Genomic DNA, 22,985 nt, shown 5'->3' on the forward strand with positions numbered 1-22,985 from the left:
CTCCCTTCCTTCCTTCCTTCCTTCCTTCCTTCCTTCCTTCCTTCCTTCTTTCTTTAAAGTACCTAGTACAGGGTCTATAGGGTTTTACTAAGTAGATCAGACTTATAATGATCCTCCTGTTTTCTGTCTCCCAAATGCTGGCATTACAGGTGCGCCACCACACCCAGTCTCAATGGCTGTCCCAGTGGACCCCAGGGGTGGGGCTGGCATGGCAAGTCGGGGATCAAATCCCATCTGCTGCGCTCTGCTTACCCAGGCGCTTTAGTCCGCTGAGCTACCTGGCCAGCCCCTCACTTTTTCTTTCCTGGCCACCGTGAGGCAAGCGGCTTTGCTCTATTCTCTCCACTGTGATGATCTCATTCATCACTGGTCCAGAGATGATGGGCTCAAAGGATCACAGACTGAGGTCTCTGAAATGTAAGGTAAAATAAATCTTTCTTCCTTTGGGCCAGTATGCTGAGATTGCTTGCTACAGTGATACAAGCTAAAACACTCCTACGAATGCTAAAGCTGCTTCAGTATCTGCTCAATGCCCTGAGAAGGCCAGTTACTAATCCAAACAGGTTGAATAAAAGAGCTTCAGAGAGGAAATAACAAGTTAAATTTAGTCTTCCTGACCTCTTTTGTTTCTAATTCTCTAAGCTGTTACTCATTGAAATATAGTACATCTTAGTGTCATCTGTAAATTTTAAGACTTGATTTTAATGCCTCTTCTACACACAAATCTATTTTAACCCACTCCACAAAAGTTTAGTGATTAATCTTTTTAACAAACACACATAATCACTTTTCCAATTACCTGTATTATTTTTGTTACTAAAGTGGGTATTAAAGAAGTTTTAGGTTATTTATTTCATTTCCCAAGTCAATAAAACAAATGGAGTTTGTTCCCTTATCTTTGTAATATGCATATATTTTTTAAAGAGCATGAAATTCAACACTGTAGACAAAAGAAAGTCACTTGAAACCACTCAGGGATTTGAACCTACAAGTCCCAGTGGTATTAATGAATCTTGAGGCTTCTGGCTGCTGAGAATCTTGCAGAATTCCCTTTGGGTTTCTCCTGCGACTTTTAGAACAATTCAGCCTTTGCTACGGTGTTCTGCACAAGCAGGGGTCCACTGCAGATGGTCCTTGGTTTTCTTTCCCACATCGGGCAACTAGGACTGGAATTGAAGGGGTGTGAAAGATCTGTCAAGGCCCTGAAGAGTCATTGTTATATTTCTTCAGAGATAGACCCTGAATTAAAATATGACCTTTTAAGGTACCTTGTCTTTCATGAAAGTGATTGCTCTTTCATTTGGTTAATCTCTCCCAACCCACTGTAAATTCAAGAAAAATTTCCTGTGTCTTGCTATTCTTGTTCAAAGAAGAAGAAGAAAATGATCATGGTGCCTAACACTAGCAAATTAATTTTACAGTCCAAACTGATATGTCGCTCCAGTACTTACAATTTAAAAGACTAATGAATTGTGAGTTTTGACTGGAAAGGATGTTTTATGTAATTTTAGTCATCACTTGAATATTTATTTTGTTCTACTTTTCATAAATCTGTATACCATTTATCTTGATAGTTTCAAATATAAGTCTCCCTTGGCCAGATTTGGAAAATAAATTGGAATTCACAAAAATTATTAAGACTGAACATATATATTAATATTATGGAAATGTTTGAAAGATTTATTAATCACAAAAAGATAGCAAATAGTGTATCAGAAATATCAAACACAGTTAATCAACGCTATCACTTGCAGTTATGCATAAACTAAATAGATGATATGGACATTTACTTAAATATTTAACATATTCATTCAGAGTCTATCAAAGGATTAGAGCTTACAGGAAAACAAAACAAGAAATTAAAACTAAAATCAACAGATGGAGTAGGAAAGTACATCTTTTTTTAGCTAAATAAATCAGTTTAATCAATTTTTATGTTCACTAAATATTTTAAAGGTCTTTTTCTCATCACTGATTATTAAAAGTAGCCCCACAATCTCGAATATCGCGAATATTAAAAGTCAGCCAACTAATATTCAGTAACAGTTCTCATTCATTCAACAAATATTTAATGATGATTAGAGAAGAGACCACATGTTTGATGCCCTTGACAAGCTTTAAATAAAATGTCCTCTCGACCTTGGATGGATGGAGAACCCTGTGTGGGAGTCGGCAAACAAGCAACTGGAGGAGCCGTGTGAACACTTGCAAATAGAATGGCTTAAGAATAGATCTTTGTCACTAACAATTAGGAAATCTTGGCCTGTAATGAGAAAGCTGAGCCTCTGCTAGCAGCCAGCAATCCTCCAAGTCAGGTGTGATTCTTTGCATTTTACAAATAAGCAAACAGAATCTTATCAATAAACTTGAAGGATTTTATGTAAGGCACCAATGTTAAATATGGGGGAGGGATTTAAGTGCAGATATTTCAAGTCAAAAGTCCATCCTCTTTCTGTTTTGCCACTTTCTCTACCACGCAATCACTTCCTGAATAAACTTCCATCCAAAGTTGCATGCAACTTATCTGGCAAAACGTTGTTTCTGCAGTAGCTTGGCTGACCCTGTCTGAGGATGTTATACAGCCTTGGATTCTAACAGAAATTTCTGTCAGACCTTAAAGACACGTGCAGAATGCTGACACGGCATGGCAAGCACCTATCGCTCTACTTGCTTTCTTTTACTGAAATAATCTTCAAGTGTAAACGGATCCAACATCATAGAGAAGAAATCTAAGGCAACATCATTCTAGGGAATAGTTCTTCAGTGTACACTCATCAACACTGGTTATGCATTAATTATTTTTGAATGTGTAAAAAAATTAAACATTTTCTCAGAATTTTGTAATTTGGTGTTAATTGAGCTGATTGAATGGAGGTTAAGATAAAGGGCCGTGAGAAGGAAGCAGACGCCACCTGTTGGAGACTTGACTCTTCTGAGCTCCGACCTGACAAAATAATCTCAACTTTCCTCTTTCAAATTTTTGTCCAAGAAATTGGAATAAGATACATGTCTATCGTTTCTAAAGTGTTGTAAATAATGCTAAGAGCTTAAACCGGAAGCATGAGGAGAGCTAAGGAATGAACTCTGAGTAGCAGGACAGCTTAGAGTCTGCTTAGGGTCTGCTTTGTGAATATATTTGCCAAAGGAACTGGAACCAGGATATGGAAGATTCCATCCCTTAGGGTATGTGAAGATGTGGTAGTGCAGTTGGGTTCATGTTATGATAGACATACACCTCAGAAACCCAGTGTGTGTTTCCTGTGTGGGAACTTTAAACGAGAGTGCAGTATTCACGGTTTCTAAGCGTATATGATTCTTGCTATTGCCATAAACCTGTGGGTGTTACTGCCCCAAAGAATAGCTTTTAAGAAAAGGTGTCTTCTGTCATCTTCCACCCGATATGTGTATCAACACATGCAGATACATAGACTGTACCTGTAAGTCTCCCTGTTTGTTGATGTGCGAATCCGCTCTTTTTATTAGATAGAACATACCCATGATTTTTAGAATGATTGTCAATTTTATTATTTAAAATATTTTTTCTCTTCTCCATAAATGTTTTGCATGAAGCTTCCCTGCTTAGTACATATGATTTAGCAGAATTGCCTGGAGAAAGCCTTAGCAATCGGACAGGCCTACCGATACAAGATATATCTTAAATCTTGCCCTTTCAAGCCAAGGAGTCTCTGATGGAGAAGTAGTGCTTATCTGCTTATCTACTTTCTACTCCTGTGTAGCACGGACAATGGAAGAAAAGTTCACACAAGGTCACTTCTAGTCCTGTACTCTGTGTGTGGTATCCCATAATGCTTTTGGTTTTGGATTTCTGTCCTTTAGAGATTAGCATTTGAAGAATAAGAAAGACTCAGTGCCAAATAATATGGGTTCCCCAAGTGATTAGAATTCTCTTTCTATTCTTTTTATCCTGATTTCATTTTGAAGTATTTTCTTTCTAGTCGTTCAGCACTTTCTAATCCTTTGTAACAAAGAAATGGATCACACACACACATGCACATGCACAGACACACACACACACACACACACACACACACACTCAAAAGATAAAAGGTAGAGCTGCCATCCATGAATCCCATTATTTTAGAGTCATTAATACATGCTTTCAAACTCTAGCAACAAAAAAGTGTTTTCTCTGAAGAAAAAGAAAAAAAAAAGCAGAAGCAAAAGAACAGCAATAGCTAAGTATACCCCTTGGTGTATTCAAGACAAATAATATTTTTCCTAGCCCATTTCTAATCCTTCTGTGGTTTAAGCTTCTTTGTGAAGAGTTGATCACAATACCAACATCCTCTCCCATTAACATAAGAATTGCTAAATTTAAAACAAAGGCATTCTAATTTGAACAATAAAAGAAGATTGAGTGATAGTTCTGGCTCCTGAGACCAGAGTTTATGGTCAACCAGGATGGAAATGAGTTTCCAAAACTGCTTACTTATTAACTCTTTTTGAACCAACCCATAACAGTTTTGTACGTTCTAAAGAGAGACTGACAGGGCACCTGTGAATGGTGGATTACATTTCATCCCCAGTCTCAAATTCTCAGATTCTTCTTGCAGCCAAGTTTCCCCACAGACAGACTTCGGCAATTCTTTATGCCAAAGATCAAAATTCATATTATTGTGGCTCTAATGTGTAATCAAGCATCATTTTTTTGTTCTACCACATGTCATAGATGAATTAAATGAAACACCAAATTCTTCGATGGTAAGAGAATACACGACACTTATATATACGCTTCTAGAAGTGGCTAGCAGCCACACATTCCTATAGATTACCTCCAGGAGACATGGGAACTTAAAATAATCACTATAAGGCATTCTAATAACTAAACAGCAGCAAACTATGCCACAAAATAAAATACAGGCACCCAATTCTCTATTAATCAGAGTTTCTAAAAATTCATGAAAAATGCTTCTACAGAAAGTTAGGATGTATTTAAGTAGGTAAATATGTGACTTATAAAACAATATTCTGTATCTTTGTTTTCCTCCTTGTTAACTAAGATCTCAGGAACTTTGGGCCTCTGTCTGTGATGCAGTCCTTGTGCACCAAAGACAACTAGACACTGTCATGGTACTCATTTAATGTTATGATTTGAGTCTGGTGCTAGCTATTGATTCTGCCACTTTCACTGACCATTTAGCGTAAGTCTTCTCCGTTTTTCCCATCACACTATAGAGAAGTTAATTTTTTTCTCTATTAGGTTACACAAGCACCCACCCACTACTGTACTACAGCATTCTGTCTTTTGGAAGACTTGGTTCTTCCTTAGGTGTGCATAGCTTTCTAACCAGGCACGGGAGTTGGAAGTTACCAAAGTCCAATCAGCGTATTCAGTCTCTGCACCTGAATCTATGTGTCGCTCTTGTTTATGATCTAAAACAAGTCAAGGGTTTTGGGAGATAGCGCAGTAGAGTAAGTGCTTGCCTGGCAAACCCAGGGTCCTGAGTTCAACCTCCAGGACAGCAATAAATAAATAAATGAATAAAGTCAAGAATTAATGCTGCTTCCCTTTTGAGTATTGTTCCATACATATTCACGCTGCCACCATTTTACTATGAAATCACTGTCTATTATTTTACCCAGGTGGGTTTATTTGATCTTGTATTCTTGTTTTTGCTATTGGTAGTAACTATAATTTTATGTATGGTCCTTTTGGCTGCTATTAAATCTTCTCCTTCAGTTGATATTAAAGTTTTCCCAATAATTTGGCCTGCAATTTCTCTGTCGTTACGAAAGTTAGAGGCTGCACACTATGTTATATGTTTGAAAATGGCTTTATTTATCAGCCTGGAAGACAATTGGTCTCAAATTTTTAAAAGGTTAGCAGGAATCTCATTAGTTCTAATAAACAAAGTGGCTGAGTGGCATTTTAGCATATTTAGGTTTGATAAGAAGCCTTTCTGTCATTTTAATGTTGAAAATGGCTTGGTATATGCATACTTCTATGTTGTATTGTCATCAGTAAATAGAATAGAAAGTTGGGCAAGCTAATACTTATAACAATACGTCTATTAAATAAGATGCTAGAGTGACAGAGAAGAAGCAAAAACCACTGAGTCTTTTTAATCTAGAAACACATATCTCTTCTGAATGGCTTTCATTACAATGAGACAGAAAACAGCGAGTTCTGCAGCGCTGACTTGTGTCTTTTCTTGATGTGTTAACTGTTCACTCTTGAGGTAATCCTTATGGGTTCCATCTGCCCGCAAGCTCCTGGAATAAGTGTCTCAACACTGGGCTTACACCGTTTGTATGTGCACAGGCCAGTCCGCAGTGCATCTCAGTCATGCTGTAGATCTACCTTCACGTTCAGCCTTTCCATGCTGTGAGCCTATCCAATGACATCATGCTTCAGAGAAGCCGCTTTCCTTACATCATGGTTCTGTTAGCTGAGTCATGTCAGCTGTAGTAGTGCCCAGTAGTTCATGAAGAAATACTTATCGTGAAGAATAAATGGCTACAGTTAGTATCTGGAATGCCTACCAACTGCTCATGTGTGAAAACACCGATACTCAGCAGTGGGAACTGCTAAGTGGTGAGGTCTGGTTGGAAGCGTTAGGGCACTGGAGGATGTGTTCAGAAGAAACATGTGGTGCTGGCCTCTTTTGCTCTTTCTCTGTGTGTTTGTTGGCTTCTATGAGCTAAGCATCTTGCTCTATCCAGGCTTACAGAGATGACAATTGGACGTTGTCACCAACACAACAGCTACAGGCCTACCTCGCCTGGACTTGAACCTCCCAACTGTGCGACAGGATAAACCTTTGATCTTTTGAAGTTGATTACCTCAGATATTTTGGTACAATCATGGAAAACCAGTGAAGGTAGAGAATACCTTACTACTCTCCTGTTGTTTATCTTTTAGCTGAAGCAGTATATTTTCAACATTAGATTGTCACATAAGGCTAGAAAGTGTCAAAGTTGACTCAGAAAAAGTATTATCAATAGTACTTGGGTAGAAGAAGGCGTGCTCAATAAAGGAAGACAGACATCTGAAACTTTAAGGGATTTTAAGGGATTTCAGAATATTTAGCCTCTCTACACAGTAACAGAGACCATACAAGAAAATAAGTGGAGTGATTGTTATTTTGGAGGAATCAGAAAAGTAATCACTTGCTATTCCTTTTTTTAATGCCAGGAATTGAACTCAGGACTGTGCATTTACCAGGTAAGTGCAGCGCCACTTACTATACCCCTGGCCTCATCACTTGCTATTTGGTTTTTACCACTTTCTATTATTTTATTTATTTTTTGGTGGCACTAGTGATCAAACTCAGGACCTTGTGCTTGCCAGTCAAGCACTTATTCCACTGAGCTTTCTCCCCAGCCCCTACTTTCTATATTTAAAGCCACTTTTATAATATTTGATGCTGCAATAAGTATTTGATAATTTTGAGATATTTTCAATCACAAAATTTAAGTGTAAAGGCTAAGGTGTCTCACTGGAAACAGACTGTCTTATGTCTTTGCTTTCCAACCATTATGAAAGCTAGCAGGTAATTTGGCAGTGAAGGTTTAGATGACATGGAAAGCCTTAAAAAGAATCCTTTCACTATGAAACACTGGAAATGTAGAATCATGAGGTCAAAGTAAAAAAAAAAAATGCCAGATATCTTAACTTCCTTATATACAGTTTTTTTTTTTTTTTTTTTAAACATTTTGATAATCATAGGTCTAGGTTTTGGGTTTTTTTTTTTATGTTTTTTTTTTTTTTTTTTCTTTTTCAGCTTTCATTCTGTGCTCACTCAAAAGGAATCCATGCAGCTGTATATGATGGACAACTTCTATATCTTTGATTGATGACAGGAGTCTAAGACAAAAGAAAAAAAGCAAGGCAGATGTGGGCACCACATTTTCTCTCCATTCTCCTGTGTGAGCGTGCTCCTCATGCCCCCATGTGTGGCAGGCTTTTCTGTTTTTTGTCAGAATCACACAGGATGGAGCCTCGTTGGGCACAGCACACTCAGCAGGCCTGGGTGCCTGTGGCTACTCATTAATATCGCTTGACGGTGATGACAGGGAATGTTAAGTGCTGCGCTGGGACAAGAAGGGAGCTGAAAATGGTGGAGGACATTAAAGCAAAATGCTATATTTAGTCACCTGAGAAGAGTAGTATAGTCTTTTAAGAGTAAGTACAACAAATAGTCATTTTCACTCAAGAGGTGATGAACCAGAAGGGTAACCCTTTCACTTATCTAGAACTAAGAGAACAAGATCATTTTCATTCTCAGAGATAGAGAAAGCACTTTCTATTGGATTAACCTAGTATTTCAGTTCCAAGAAGTTGCTGTACGCCCAGAGGGTCCAGAGCTCCAAACTTCCCCTCCCTCGGCTCCTCTGAGGCCACACCCACTGGTTAGCTACATGCGAATGCAAAAACTGAGTCCTGTCCTATTTCAGAAGCAGCCAAATAGAACAGCAACCCACACTTCAGAAAGCATAGATCGGGTTCGGCTGGCTTGAACGAGACCTCCGCACTGTGCAGTGTGAAGCTGAAGGAACACATCGTACTGTCAGCGAAGAGCGGGCCGTGGGAACTGCGAGCTCCAAAGCCTCGTGGTGATCTCTGCACATGCCAACTCCTGAAAAGTGGGACAGCGAAAGCACTTCTAGGTATATAAAGGCAACGTCTTTTTTTTTTTTTTTTTTTTTTTTTTGCAGAACCAGGAATTGAACTCAGGCCCTTGCACTTGCCAGGGAAGCGCTTATTCCCCTGAGCCATCTCCCTGGCCCAAAGGCAACGTCTTCGTGAGAGGTGGGCAAGCTTTGAAATATTTTCTGCCTAAAAATCATTGCTCAAATGCTCCATAAGGCATCTTCATTAGCAAAATAAATAACGCTGAGAAGAATTTTTTATCTGCGCAGTGTAGAGGTAAAGTAACTATTTCCAGAAATGTTTAGTAGGTTAGTAGTTTCGAAGGCAAATGTATGTTACTTTGAAAACTACACTTAAGTTTCCTGTTAAAAAAAAAACAAAACAAATCTCTGCTCCGTTTGCTGCAATTAAAAAAGTCAGGGATGCCGCACCTCGGGCAGTGACTTCTCCTCTGTGCTGTTCGTCTTGGTCATTCAAACCCCAGCGCACTAATATACTCAAAGCCTAACCTACTTTGCTTGATTCTATTGTTTTCTCAGAACAGATAGTATAAGAGCCAAAGTTTGAAGGTCAAGTTTATCGATTCAAACTCACAGCAATGCAGTATTAATTACACCAGGGTAGCAGGACTCCCATGTGGCTTACTCTGTGCAAAATTTTTCCAGATGAAATGATTTCGCCAAAAGTTGGCAGCTGAATAAGATTTCAAAAATACAACATTGTCGCTAGATACATTTAAAAATTACATATTTGCAAGCTAAACATCTCCACGCCCACAGCCGCCCACAGCCTTCCCCACGCTATGCTCTTTCTCATCCAGGCTTTTAAGTGTGAAAACACTGCTGGTTCCTACCTGGAGTTTCTTTCTTCCGTTTTCTCAACAGAAAATTTTTCCCATCCAGGTTGAAAAAAAAAAAAAAGGCTCTTATGCTACTTTCAACCTGAGGTGATCCAAAAATATACAGTCAATCATTTCTGTACAGAGTCGATCCTATATAATATCTTGAATCATAACTGAAAATTTAAGCGTGGCTACTGATGCCAAGTTTCATTCAATTCTATGATTTCCTGAGCTCATCAGTTAAACAACACTGCCTTTTTCGGACAAGTTATTGACCGATGTTGCCGTGTTCCCTCGGGACTCTTCCTCTTGTCAGTTATTGTCAAGAGCCTTGAAAACAGGATATAAGACATAGTCACCCTTTTCAGAGGAAAAATACCACAAAGTGCCAAATTTTGTATATCCTTTCATATGCTTTTCAGGTAAAGAATATCCAAATTAAAAGATACTTCACTTAATTTTTTTTTCCTTTTTGGGGGTATTTTCTTTTCCTGTATAAACAATGTGGAAAACTGACATTGCTTCAGCCAGGGCAGCTTTAGTCAGAGTCTGAGACAAGTTGTGGCTTGGAAGTCTTGACTCATCTTTGATTATCTCTTCAGCGTTTCTCCATATTTTTATATCTGTAAGACTATGCTTCCATGTTCACTAGCCACCAAGATGGTGGAGTTGGAGGAATAAGCTTAAAGCTTCTGCATGAAGACACTCCGAAGGAATGCTTCCCCTGGCAGCTTCTTCGTCTGGGGGAGCTCCCAGCCGTGGTTCCCTGGGGTTCCCTTCTTTAGCTCTCAGCAGCTGCTCCGCTCTGCAATGAATGGCTCCAGTCAGCAGCAGAACCCGGCAATTACAGCCTCCTCCTGCTGCTCCCCAAGAGCGCAGTGCTTTTCATACACTTAAGTGACTCCCACCAGTGCGTTCATCTCTCAAGAGATGCCTGTGAGCATCTCTTCCTCAGCACTGATTCTAGAAGACGTTTCTCATCAAACTGTCCCTCCTGTATAAAAGAACACTGCCTGTCCCCTCCCTACCGCCCTTATCCCTCTGTGATGGACAAAAGAAAATGGCTTCACACTTCTGTCCGCTTCTTGTGCACACACTCACATGTGCAGCAGCTTTTCTTTCTGTCCCCAGTGATTTAGTGCACACACAAAGACAATTTCCAAGCAGAAGACTGTAGCTGGTCATCACTCTGCCTTGCCAGAAAATACCAATCCCCTCTGCCTGCCCTGTGCTTCATTTCAAAAGTTGGCTATGACCCTCCAAACAAAGGATCACAACAGCTCTGTGTCCTGCAGAAAATTGTGCTCTAGCTCCTTTCCTGTCTCACAGTAGTACGTGCATTTTTTGCCCAGTCAGTTTCCCCCTCAGACTCATAAATTCCTTGAAGGGAGAGGCTATTTCTCACTTGCAGACCTGGAGAGTTTCAATGCCTATAAATGGTTAGCACAAGGCGTGTGCTCGAGGGAGTGTCTAAGCTGCTGTAGCATTAGCGCCCAAGCCCCGGTATCAGATCGACTAGAGAAGAGTCGAGAACTGCTCCTCCCTGGTTCACCCACAAGTCACAGGTGCAACTGTAAAACTCGTGGCCCAGAATATTGCTGGATAGCCCCCAGCTCCCAGGAAAGGCACAAGGATGGCTTTACCACCTCCCTGTAGTCTTCTTTTCTTAAAGATGAAGCCCGTGTGGAAAATGAAAGACTGCCGTTCTCACTCATGTCATTGTGTATTTGCGGCTCTAATATTCATTAAAGATGCAACTGAAATGTTAATGATAATTGCACCCAAAAAGCTAATAAAGAGAAGCCCAAGGCTCACATAAATGCCAACATTTAATAATTATGCATACTTTTAGTTTCTCCTCCTAATTCGTCTTACTTTCTGATAATTAGTTTAGTAAATCTGAGATCCCAGCATATGTGTAATTAATTTTAAAATTTGTTTTAAAATTTGCTTTTCAGACTCAGGAATGAGATATTTTTCTCTAGAAGGTAAATAGGTAATTATCTTTATGTAAAATGCTTACCTATATGAAGGATAGAGTTTAAAAATATGCCTCTTGAGAATATGCACAAGTAGGAACTACTTGCAAAGAGCAGTATGCACCATGATCTTGCAGCACAGCAGCAAGTCATCTAAGTATTTCAAATGAAAAAGGCTTAATACAGGGAGTTGTTTGTAAATGTGATAAATAAAAGATTAAGGATGCACAGGAGAGGTAGCTCGGTGATTCGCAGCGATAGAAACCGGCTGACATTTATGCAACAGGCATCATTGCCAGGACCCAGCATCCAGCACTGCTCAGAGCAGCTCTGAGCCCAGCGTGGGCTTCCTCCCTCCTGCGCGCTGTGCCAAGGCAAGGATGTCCTGTCCAGCCTAAGCCGGAGCCCAGGAGGCACAACTGCCTGTGCCATTAGGAGACAGGAAAACAGCCTGCTTTCTTCCCTGGCCCTGTCTCCACCGTGTTTCCTGCCAGTGACTCCCACTGGGTGAATCTTGCCAGAAAGCAGAAAATAGAGTCGCTTGGGAACATGCTCCTGGGACTAATACCAAGCACAGCGGGAGAGAGTGAGGACTGGCTCTGAGATCAAAGAGGCAAAAAATCAGTGCACGACTCCTTTTCTTTCATTTTAGGTAGCAATTACTGTTCAAAAAAGGTGGAATTATCTCCAATTATTCTACCTCAGTCTTAACATTGATACTCTTTATTATATCTTTTTCACCTAGACTTTCTCAATGGGAAGGGAGAGTCATTAAATTTCATAACATTTTACTGGTTAGCTTCATTGTCTGTAAGTTTAAATAAAAATCCACTGGAATCAATAAGAGCAACATCAATTATATTCTAATTCAGGAAACGAGGAAAGGTCTCTCTATTCTAGTAGGTGGTTGCAAATAGAAATTTATAATGTCCATTGAGACCACTTTGAATCAGACACTGTAAGAAATATCTTATGTCTTTAATTGCTTTCCACAGTTTCCAGTAAAACAGAAGGTTGGCCATGCATTTTACTTTTCAAATGGTAAAAGTGGGTCTTACAGAAAAGAAGGCACTTGCTTGCTTCCTGGAGGAAGACATGTGAAACTTTTAGCTAAGCTAGTCTCACAGAGCAGGTACTGAGTTACAGGGCACAAGGTTTTCTTCAGGGAAACTACATTTGTCCTGGATGCATTTTTGGAGTGTGCTTCCTGGAAATACAAGGGCCTGACCAGAGGGAAGAGCAGTACACACCACTACTTGTGTTATTCCATCTTAATAAATAGCCTTAAAACAGCCTTCAATAATTTATATTATAAAGTGTCCATCCACAATTTTGCTCTAATCAAAACCTGAAACAATGAGTGAAGTACCTTAAATAATTTCTTTTTGTTTACCTCATGGTCCTGATGGGTTTATATTAATACCTTTGCCCATACATGATCTCTATAACTAACTGTGGCTCAAGTTCATTATATTTTCCCTCAAAATGACATTGCCAGAAAATTGGTCTGTAAAATACTTACTATTTTTCCTCTACAAAATGAATCATGAATCTGACTTTGTGAAATGATGGGATTAGCAGAGGAAGAAGATACTAAGACCCAGAAAGAAAATAAGCAACCAAGGTCATGAATACCTAACTAATCCTTTTAATTTAAACTTTTTCTTGTCACATCAGCAATCCTGATGTCAATGCTCTATCAATAGCATCAACATATTTAGTCATAGCTTAAGCAAAGAGAACAGCATGAAGCCAAGAGGAAAAATACTTGTACAGGTATCCAACCAATAAGGCTATTGAGTCCCTCACACTTGTCACACACTATTCAGGTTTTGGGAGGGTGAAAATGTAATCTTCAGTCCCAAAGAGTTAGGATTTCATTTGCAGGCCATGGGTAGATTTAGGGAGTTCATGAGCCTCATGCTTATAAAAAGACATATGTAAACAGGAAGGCTAAGAATCCCAGAAATGAGCGTCACAGAATTCATCAGATTTCCAAATGTGCTCTTCACCACAAAGTCTTCAGGAACCAATGGGCTGAAGGCAATGGCCAATGTCCAGTAAGACGTTGCCCATGTAGCTGCGTAGGCCACTTTCCCTAGGTTTTTCTTCTGTTCTCACCAGATCATTCACCAGGAAACACTGAGGAAAGGCAGGAAAATGGCCTGGGGTGAGGAGACACTGGGATACGGGTCGCTCCAGCTTTGCAAAGTGAATGCTGCCCCTTGAGTTTACTGTATCCATTTCCTTTCTGACATCTTATACAGTTATTTCTTATAATTTTTGCAATAAATAAAAAGCTGAAGGGCAGACCAAATAGCTCAGCAGATAAAAGCACCTGAAAGCAGGCACAGGGGCTGGGGGTTTGATCCCAGGGTCTGCCCAGCCAGCCCCACCCCCTCAGGGCATGCTGAGAAGGCGATTGAGGCTGGGCGTGGTGGTGCCCACCTATAATCCCAGCTCTTCGGAGGCTGTAAACAGGTGGAACACTATGAGTCCGATCTAGTAGAGACCCTGAACACCCTGTAGACCCTTCTTTAAAAATCCAATAAAATAAAATGCTGAATAATATTACTGCCAAATTTAAGTTTTCTCCTTGGATATATTTTATCTTGGCCCTAAAGAAAAGTTACAAAAATATGCCAGTGTTTAATTTAACAAATTAGCAAACTTTTCTTTGCTCCTGTGGTATTACTTTAACTGAACAAATGATTTGAGAAATGAAACAAAGCTATTTCTTAGAATAAGTCACATCATAATGAGTTTCGAAGAGAAGATGAATTATTCTATCTGACTTAGATTTTATTTGCAGAGTTTCACAGAATAAATGAGCCAGATAGAGATTGGTTATCTTTTATTTCTAGAACGTTTCATACTGATAGTGCATATTACACTGAGATATGACATGTTGTCCTCACAGGATTTCTTTCTCTTTTTTTTTAGGTACAAATAAAGACACTTAAAGATAGGCAGAAAATGTAACTACTCTTTAATGCATATGCAATATAAAACTCAGAATTAGTTCCAAGAATTAATATTCTTCCAAGAACTAATGTGTGCAGTATGAGCTTCAAGACACTAATCATTTTTATGCTTCAGGAGCTGTAGTAACTATCCATTAATCATTAAAGAGAATTTTAAGGGCAGGAAATCTTGCTTAAAGGGTTAATTACTTTAAAATGTTTTCAAATTGGATTTTGAACTCTATCTTATCAAAAACAGAACTACTGCTTTACTTAGTCCCCAAATTAATAATACATAACATTCTTCTTCTGTCTCAACCGTCCTTTCCCCAGATATGTGTTTCTTCCTGATTTCATACAAAGTTTAAGAATGCAGTAGGGCAACATTATTCCTGTTCAGCACTGACCTCAAGCTATACAATGGTTTTCTGCCCTTTAAACAAACCTCTCAAAATATTGTCCAATCATAAGTAGATCTGAAGGCAGTGGGATGGGAACTATCTTACAGCAAAATTTTCTATTTAGCAAAAATGCCATTTTCTTTGCTGTCACGGTGCACACTGCTCTTTCTGCAATAAACAGGGAGACCAGCATGGAAGCCGGCAACGTGTACTCTTAAGAGGTAGACTTTACTTGCCCTTTCCTACCCACATCTCATCAGTAAATGGCAGTATAAAGAAAGTTTATAAGAAGATACCATCACTCTCTTCATCAGATTTGTGTGCTGTAGAGTGCATTTGGATTTTCACTGAAGTTTAAATCGAGAACGGTGCTCCACTACCAGATTATACACAGGACAGCATAGAAGGCTTTGTGTGCTAGGCCTTCTTGACCAGGAAAACACAAGGCCACACTTACGAGAGAGTAATAGAAGCAGGTTTGTATCATTTACTGAACCTAATTGATCTTTGGCTCTACTTTCAGTCTCTAGGCATCTTAGGCCTCTGGGTGCTCAGTAGCACTTGATTTTAACTGGCACCTGCAAAGCAATGTGAATGGGGACAAGCAAGGAGCGGTCTGCAGTACTCAGGGGCAAGTCCGTGCAGATGCATAGACACGGAGTGCATCTCTTCCAATGTAACTGTCAATCTAATTACGATTTGTTGAATTTTTAAAGAATAAATGGTGAGCATTTGCTTATAAGCAGGAAACACGCATGCACCACCGCAGTAAGTCACTCCTAGAAATTGATTTCTAGTGTCTAGTTAGTGCTTTAAAAAGATTAAGATCATGTTCACAATCTAGGTCTTTGAGGAGTTCTTGTTCGTGATTTGTGCTTATTGGCAACTCTACTCCAAATTCACCTTCTCACTTTGCTAAGGTATTTTACAATAATGTAATTCTGGAGGTATACCATAAAGTTACATTTCTTAAAGCAAAGATTCTTTAGGTAAGGTAATAGTAATACGTGAAACACAGGTATGGAGCCATTTTTATTTTATTCTATGTCAGGTGCTTCACTATGTGTTTCCATTCCCTGAATCCTAAGGGCGTGTGTTGGAGGTCGGCTGCTCATTTCTTTGTGTTTTGGCGCACGTTCAAACTTGAGTTCATGTGCATGGGCTTAGTCCTCCCCGGTACCATCAGCACAGATTGAATAAATAAACCAGAGGAGGAATCACTTAGAGGATCTTCTCCGGGGCCCTCCCTGCAAGGAAACAATGAGTACTTTGACAACCCTGGACACTGTGAAACTTTTCTTAGGGGCCAGAATTTTATTTCATTTTTTTTTGTTTCATTTCGCTGAACATTTTGAAATGTTCACTGTTGCAGAACAATGACTTGAACTTTCCAATGTACATGGTATTTTAACAGGCTTCTGTGACCACACCAGCTTTCTCCCCATGTGAGTCTTTTGGGGAAAGCAGACCCGTGTCTCGAGAGGAGTATGAACCAATTGAACCTGCTGTGGCAGAGTGCTGCTCCTGGCATTGGCAGGGCAAATGACCCAGGCTGTAGTGACCATCAAAAAGATGTTAATATATACTGGTTTTAAAACAACATAGATTCACATCTGTGGCTACAGATATGAATAACTATCCTGATACTCACTGGCAGGTATAATTGTAGTGTACATTTGCTTGATACCATAAAATTGATGTCATAAAAGTTACATTGAGAGAAATGGTATTTGTGGAGGTTTGTATCAAGAACAGGCTCTAAACTATTGATGGATTGCAATAACAATAAAGCAAGATTAACACTGTACTACTCAATTGGAATTTTGTTTAATTTCTACTTAATATTTTTTGTTCTCCTCTACATTTTAGGTTACCCTGAAAGGTGTGGGAGGAACGGCCCAGTAAACAAGTGCTGCATCCTGTGTGACTTTCCTCACACCTCCCAGGCCCTCTCTCCACTGACTCACAGTAGAAATGCTTCATTCTGAATAAAATGATCAGAGTGTTGAGATGTTACGGACCATGAAATGAGTTACTGATCCTGTACTTCTCTGTACTGGCTGCTAGGAAGTTTAGAACTAAATATTTTTTAAAGTTTTAAAAGTATATAGAAATTGTGACATAAATCCTATGGCCTAGCTTCGCCTCTCATTGCACTCTACTCATATTATTTGTGTTTTTGCTGCTACTTCCTCTTTTGATCTTCATATACTGAATTGTTCTTTATAAGCCACTTTAAACCCCTCCAAGAATAAAACTCAATGTTAATAGTAAATGATGTTTGAGTGAGTTGTCTTTCTACATTGCAAATGCTTTTTCAAAACAATGACAAAGCCAGGCCAAGACCTAGCATTGCCTTGTCCAAAGTCGTTGGTTAGAAGATGCTGAAGCCAGATGGAGTTTAGAGTGCAGCACATTTATTAAAGAATATTCTTGCAATTGATTTCTAGGGGTAGGTATGAAATAAGATTGACCAGAGGGAGAAATTGATTTGTAATTGTGCTAGACCACAGCTCAGCTATCCCATCTGCAGCTCTGCAGTAAAATGACTCATTTGAGTAATCCTCATTTGAGGGATTTCCCACCCCTCACTTAAGTCAGTCATCAGATGTTGGCTGTGGTAGCCAGTGCTTGGCTTTGCCCAAGGTGGTTCTCTGCAACTCAGAATGTCTCCAAAGGGCCAATCACTGGTTGGTGTCTGATGACTACCTTCTCAGTAGTCGTTTCCCTTCTGGAGAAACAAGCCCTACCTTCAAAAAGGAAACACAGCCCCGCTTCCGTCACAAGCACTAGGTAGATCAAATTCCCTGAGGAAATGCCAATACTTTACAAAGTTAAATATACCTGAAAGGTTTTGTTCAGAATCACACGCTACTCAAATCTTATGCTTTGCGGAGAATTTCTAGAATATGACTTTCTGAAAGTGCATAAGTAGAATGACAAAATTTTCTTATATAATAATTTCATAGGCAATAACTTTGAGGATTTTTTTATTCCCAAGTGCACATTGTGAATTCTTCAAAGTAGGAAGTATGCCAGTGCATGCTCACATTAGCATCATTTTTATATTTAATGCTTCCTGTCTTTTGGTATTATAATTGGGAGTTACAGTTTCACAAAAAGTTCAGCAGTCGTGTGTATTTTATACTCATAAATCATGAAGATTGCTCTAAATAAATGTTCCATCATGATTGGAACACTGAGCAGTCAGGTAATTTTGTTTTATCAATAGCAATGTATATATAGATAATGAAAAACATTTATTTTGTTACTGAATATCTTAAGCAGTTCCCACAACCTGAATCCAAATTCCACATGATCAGATTCTTTAAATTTGGTGAGTGCGTAAGTTATTCAGCTCAGTTGATAAGTGAAGAATATGAAAAGAAATGAGATCCATTTGTGGATCAAACTAGTGGATGCAAGGCATGAAACTTAGTTTTCACAGAGCTCAAGATGAGTTCATTATGGAATAGTTTTTATAAAATTGAATGATTTTTTTTTTGCCTTTTTGATTTCCAAGCAAATAATCACAATATACTGTTGTTGTTGTTTTTTTGTAATTCTTTCAGTTGTTTCTCTTATGATTTTTGACTTAAAGAGCTGTTGTTCATGGGTTTCTTTTAAATAAGAAAATGAATGTTTATCTACTTGGTAATGCTCATTTTATAAAAAAAAAACTTGAGATTTGCAAGCAGGTTTTCTGATTCTTACTGCTGGCTTTTCCTTCACTCTTGCTGTATTCATTTTCTTTCAAAGTTGTAAAAGAGAGGTTGAACTGAAAATTTCCCAAACATTTAATCTCTATTCGTATAAAACACTTGCTTTGATACCCCTTTAAATAATGATTTTAAAACCATATTTCCTTTAGGACAGGGTTGCAACAATAGTAGATGATCTTCATTTTTACCGATGAAGATTTGACATCCAGGACTAGTGGAGGCCTCCCTCATGGCTAACTTTCTTCACGTCGGTGAATAAAGGAATGATAGATCATAAGGCCAAGAACATACATTTCAACACTTGTGGTCTACAACTTAATGTCACACATCTTACTCCATTTAAAAGCAGAGCAGATGTGTACATCAATTTTTTTGTCCATTGAGAGGAAATGTAGCTGAAGTGGAATGGGCTTTTTATGATATTTATTTAGCTCTTGAGTTGACTGACAAGCTTATTAATATACTCCCTGAACTTTATTATTGTAATTGGAAAACAGCCTTCATGTCAATCAACTTATAATAAGTAATTATGCTCATAAATAGTGTAAAATTATTAACTTTTAGTTTGATCCCACCATGTAAGTTCATAACAGCAGGCTGGATTTGCTATTTTCTAAAAGCACAAAATATTATACGGACACATTTAATAAGAACTTTATTGCCAGGGAGATAGGTCAGTGGCATAAGTGCCTGCCTGGTAAGTGCAAGGTCCTGAGTTCGATCCCCAGTACCTTAAAAAACAAAAGCAAAAACAAAAACAAAACAAAACAAAAAAAACTTTTTTAACTGCTCAAAAGATCACCATTATGAAATGGCCAGCAAAATTAGTATGACAACATGAAGTCATGTGTTAAGTTTTAAAAATTGTTTAACAGTATTAAACAACCTGTGTAATATAAGATAAAAAGAAACATTTTGGAAATTAAACATATATTATATACCACAGCCTAGCTAAAATAGAAGCATAATATGGAAGAAGAGAAAATATAAAAGGAGTAAAAGAAGTATATCTTTAGTATTCAGAAATACATCATTGAAAGTTTACAATGTAGAAGTAAAATGTGTACATCTTAAGTGACTCCAATATATCACTACAAAAATAGACTTTTGCCCAGAAAATAAAAATTTTACAGTTCTTGGTCTAGAAATTCAGGTCAAAAGGCAAAAACTGAATAAGAAAACAGATGAGATGTGGATAACACAAGAAAATGTATTTGTGTCTTGTAATCTCACCTGCCCTCTGGATTCCCTGAATAAGCTGGGAATGAAGATCGATTTTGTGAAACATTTGTCATATTATATGGCACTGGTACGTAATAGACATCACCACACTGCAATAACCTGCAGTCAAGAAGGCTGTTGAGGAAACTCATGAATTAATTATTCAGTTTATATTCTACTCCTTAAGGCAAGTTGTTTAATGCAGTATTTTAATATTATCCGAATGTTGAACTGTGTTTGAGTTCAGATGTACCGTTCTCTCAGAAACTAAAACTGTGAGTTCACTGAAAGATAAATTCAGAGGAAGCACACCAGAGGGCTCACACGGGCACCACATTGAACATTGAACATGTGTGCAGTTGGTACCATGTTTTCATGTGACCTGTTGTTAATTTTGCTTAGAAATGCTGCAATGTCATGGAGCTCCACAGAGAGTAATATTTCTATACAAACAAAACAGGATTAATCCACAGGTCATGAATAAATAATGGATAAAGGCAAAATATACCTTTTTGATTTTTCTAGCCCTTTAATTGCTTTATAATTGAAAATTATTTGTATTGGAGCTATGTAGGTGCTTACATTTTAATATGCACTAGAAGGAAAATAATTGAATTATTCTGTCTGTAATAGGAGATTATATATTAGATAGCATAATTTATGATCTCCTGAAATTAAATCAAAGCCTAAAGTATTGTGTAAATATTTTGCAATTACTCTATATTTAAATGAAATAATTCTAAAAGGCTTCCACTTTTCATTGTAACTTGAAGAAAATTAAACAGAAGTGGGGTAGACAGAGGGTGTTGGAAGGCTGGGAGAATTTGCTTTTAAACAGTTATCATCCATATTTCAAAAAGTTTAATATTTCAATGTATCTATCAGAGGCTTTCAAATATTTATTTTAATGTGCCTATTATGGGTTCTCAAAAATTTATTGAAGAGATAATTGAAAGAAAGACACAAAATACATCATGTATAAAAAGCACTATGTGGCATTAATGGGTATTTCTTTATCTCTGTAAGCGGGGACTTCTTGTCTGCGTCCCTCTTAAATGGTATCTAGCAACATAATTCTCCAAAGGCAACCAGGACGCGACTGCCAACACTGCTAGGCGCACCTGAGCCCTTTTGCAGCCTAGAGATTAAACATGTGAAGTCCTTCGCAGCCGAAGCCCTTCTGGAAACTCGTACCTTGCACGGTCAGATGCACTTGCATCGTCCTCGGCGTGTGCTGCGTCTGAACGGAGCACGTGTAGGGGCCATCATCCGTCACGTCCACGTTCTGTATTTGGAGACTGTAATCTCTTTTATTCAGTGTCGAAATCGAAACTCGAGGGTCCACTGACCACTTGTCACCTCCAGCAAAGATGATACTCGACCGGTTCAGCCAGGCACCCTTTGAAGCGCCATCTTCCAAGTAGCACCTATACATGGCCAGAAGCAGAAAAATATTAGTCAAGAGGAAATGCAAGACAAGACTATGTTTGTTATGAGTGTTCCTTCCCTATGTGGAAGGACAGCGTAGCATCAAATGAACACACCAGACATGAATTTGGGAGACACGGACACCCTGCCACATCGTCCACACCAATACTCATGTATAGTTTTTTTTTTTGTATGTGTTTTTTTTTTTTTTTTTTTTTTTTTTTTTTTGTGTGTGTGTGTGTGTGTGTGTGTGTTTCAATTCAGAACCAAACTCATGCTTAATTCTCTTTGCAGGACAAAACAAATCTATATGAAGTGAAATTAGTTCCAGTAAAACAACATTGCAGGTTAAAATGTATTTTTTGAAACTATAAGAAGTAGGAAAGGTCTATTACCTATTCCAAATCTAAATATCCTAACCAGAGGCTGAAAGGATAGAAGAGCCACACAAGTGATAGCTTTAAAAAATATCTGTTGCCGAGTGGTAAGCTTCTGTACTGAAACTATAAATGGCATTTTACTGATAAACTTATAAATAACTTCTACTGATGGCTGTCGTAATAAATGCAGCAAAGCTAATATAATCCTTTTAGCAGCACATTTTTTGCTGTCTTTTCAATAAACTGTCCAACAGATTTTTCTAGCAAGCATTCATGTATCAACAAACATTTATTAGGTACCTATTTATGAATTTTAAAAAGACATTGTGCTTGCTCTCTACAAATTTTAGTCTCATGAGGAAAATAGCTCAAGTACCAAGTATTACTGATGCAGAAGAGAATACGTGGGTGAAACCACATGCAGAATGTGTGGATGGCAAGAGTTGATCTGATATTGGAGGTGGGGAGAAAGGATGCCTGCGGAAAAAGGAAGAAAAGAAGGGGCGTTTGCATATTGTAAGACACAGGAAGGTCCACGGAAGTGGCAGAAGTGGGCAATGCTATCTAGGCGGAGATAAGAAGCGTGGGCCTTATGTGGAATTGTAAGTAGCTCTTAAGAGGAATGAGAGAAAAAATTGGGAAGCCAAACTTGAGCCAGATGATAATAGTAGGCAAAATCATAATTAGTAAGCTCTAAAGTACTTATTCAAAATCATATTTTGTAAGAAGATTCAAAAACACAGCTCTATATCTAATAGACATCAGGCGCTTCAAGATTTAGCATAGATGGCCCTGGTCATGTGCCTGTGATTTTGCTGAGGCTTGAAATTCTCTATTTTACCCTGAAAACACTCTGTTACAAATTAAAGACTGGTTTTCTTAAATGAGTACAAAAGCCCAGTTACAGAATGAAAACACACATATATCAAAATAGTGTGACAGCACTGCCACAGAATCCCTCGGGGGACTGAGCACAGTGTTGAGATTGCTGCAAAATTGCAAGCCGAAAGGACGGGGCAGGCTGCTGCTCGAATGTGGGAATCTAATCAGTGGGGCGGGCGGGTGGAGTAAGAACAAGGTACACTGCCCAATCTCATTTGCAGGCAGGTTCAGCAGCCGCCACAGAATCCAAGCTGGAAGAAGTCATAAAGGTCATCATTAATTGAAAACCTTTTCCTTGGGTGTTTAACTACGAAAATAACCCCACTTAATGATATAATTAAACAATCGCAGTATAGTATAATTCTTAATAATATGCAGGAAGAAGATGAGGGGGCATATATTCTAATTCGCAAGATCATGTAGGACATTACTCTGAGGTACCACTTCTGGGTCTGTGAAAATTCCAGTGTATCACGCAGTCTCTGAATTTATCAAGTGTTTACTGTGTGATCTTCACCTTTCATCCTACTGGGTCCTTGTTACAACCCCGGAGG

At 38.6% G+C, this 22,985-nt stretch overlaps 1 protein-coding gene across 1 annotated transcript in view; it reads right to left on the minus strand.

Moving 5' to 3' along the window:
- The window catches only part of Negr1 (neuronal growth regulator 1), an 891,516-nt gene that overhangs the window by 535,435 nt on the left and 333,096 nt on the right, over window positions 1–22,985 (minus strand). The window contains exon 2 of the mRNA XM_004634002.2: window positions 20,936–21,168. Coding sequence (XP_004634059.1) covers window positions 20,936–21,168 — 233 coding nt within the window. The remainder of the gene's footprint in view (window positions 1–20,935; window positions 21,169–22,985) is intronic.

Source organism: Octodon degus, unplaced genomic scaffold (assembly GCF_000260255.1).
Source record: "Octodon degus isolate 3935 unplaced genomic scaffold, OctDeg1.0 scaffold00057, whole genome shotgun sequence".
NCBI classification, from domain to species: Eukaryota; Metazoa; Chordata; class Mammalia; order Rodentia; family Octodontidae; genus Octodon; species Octodon degus.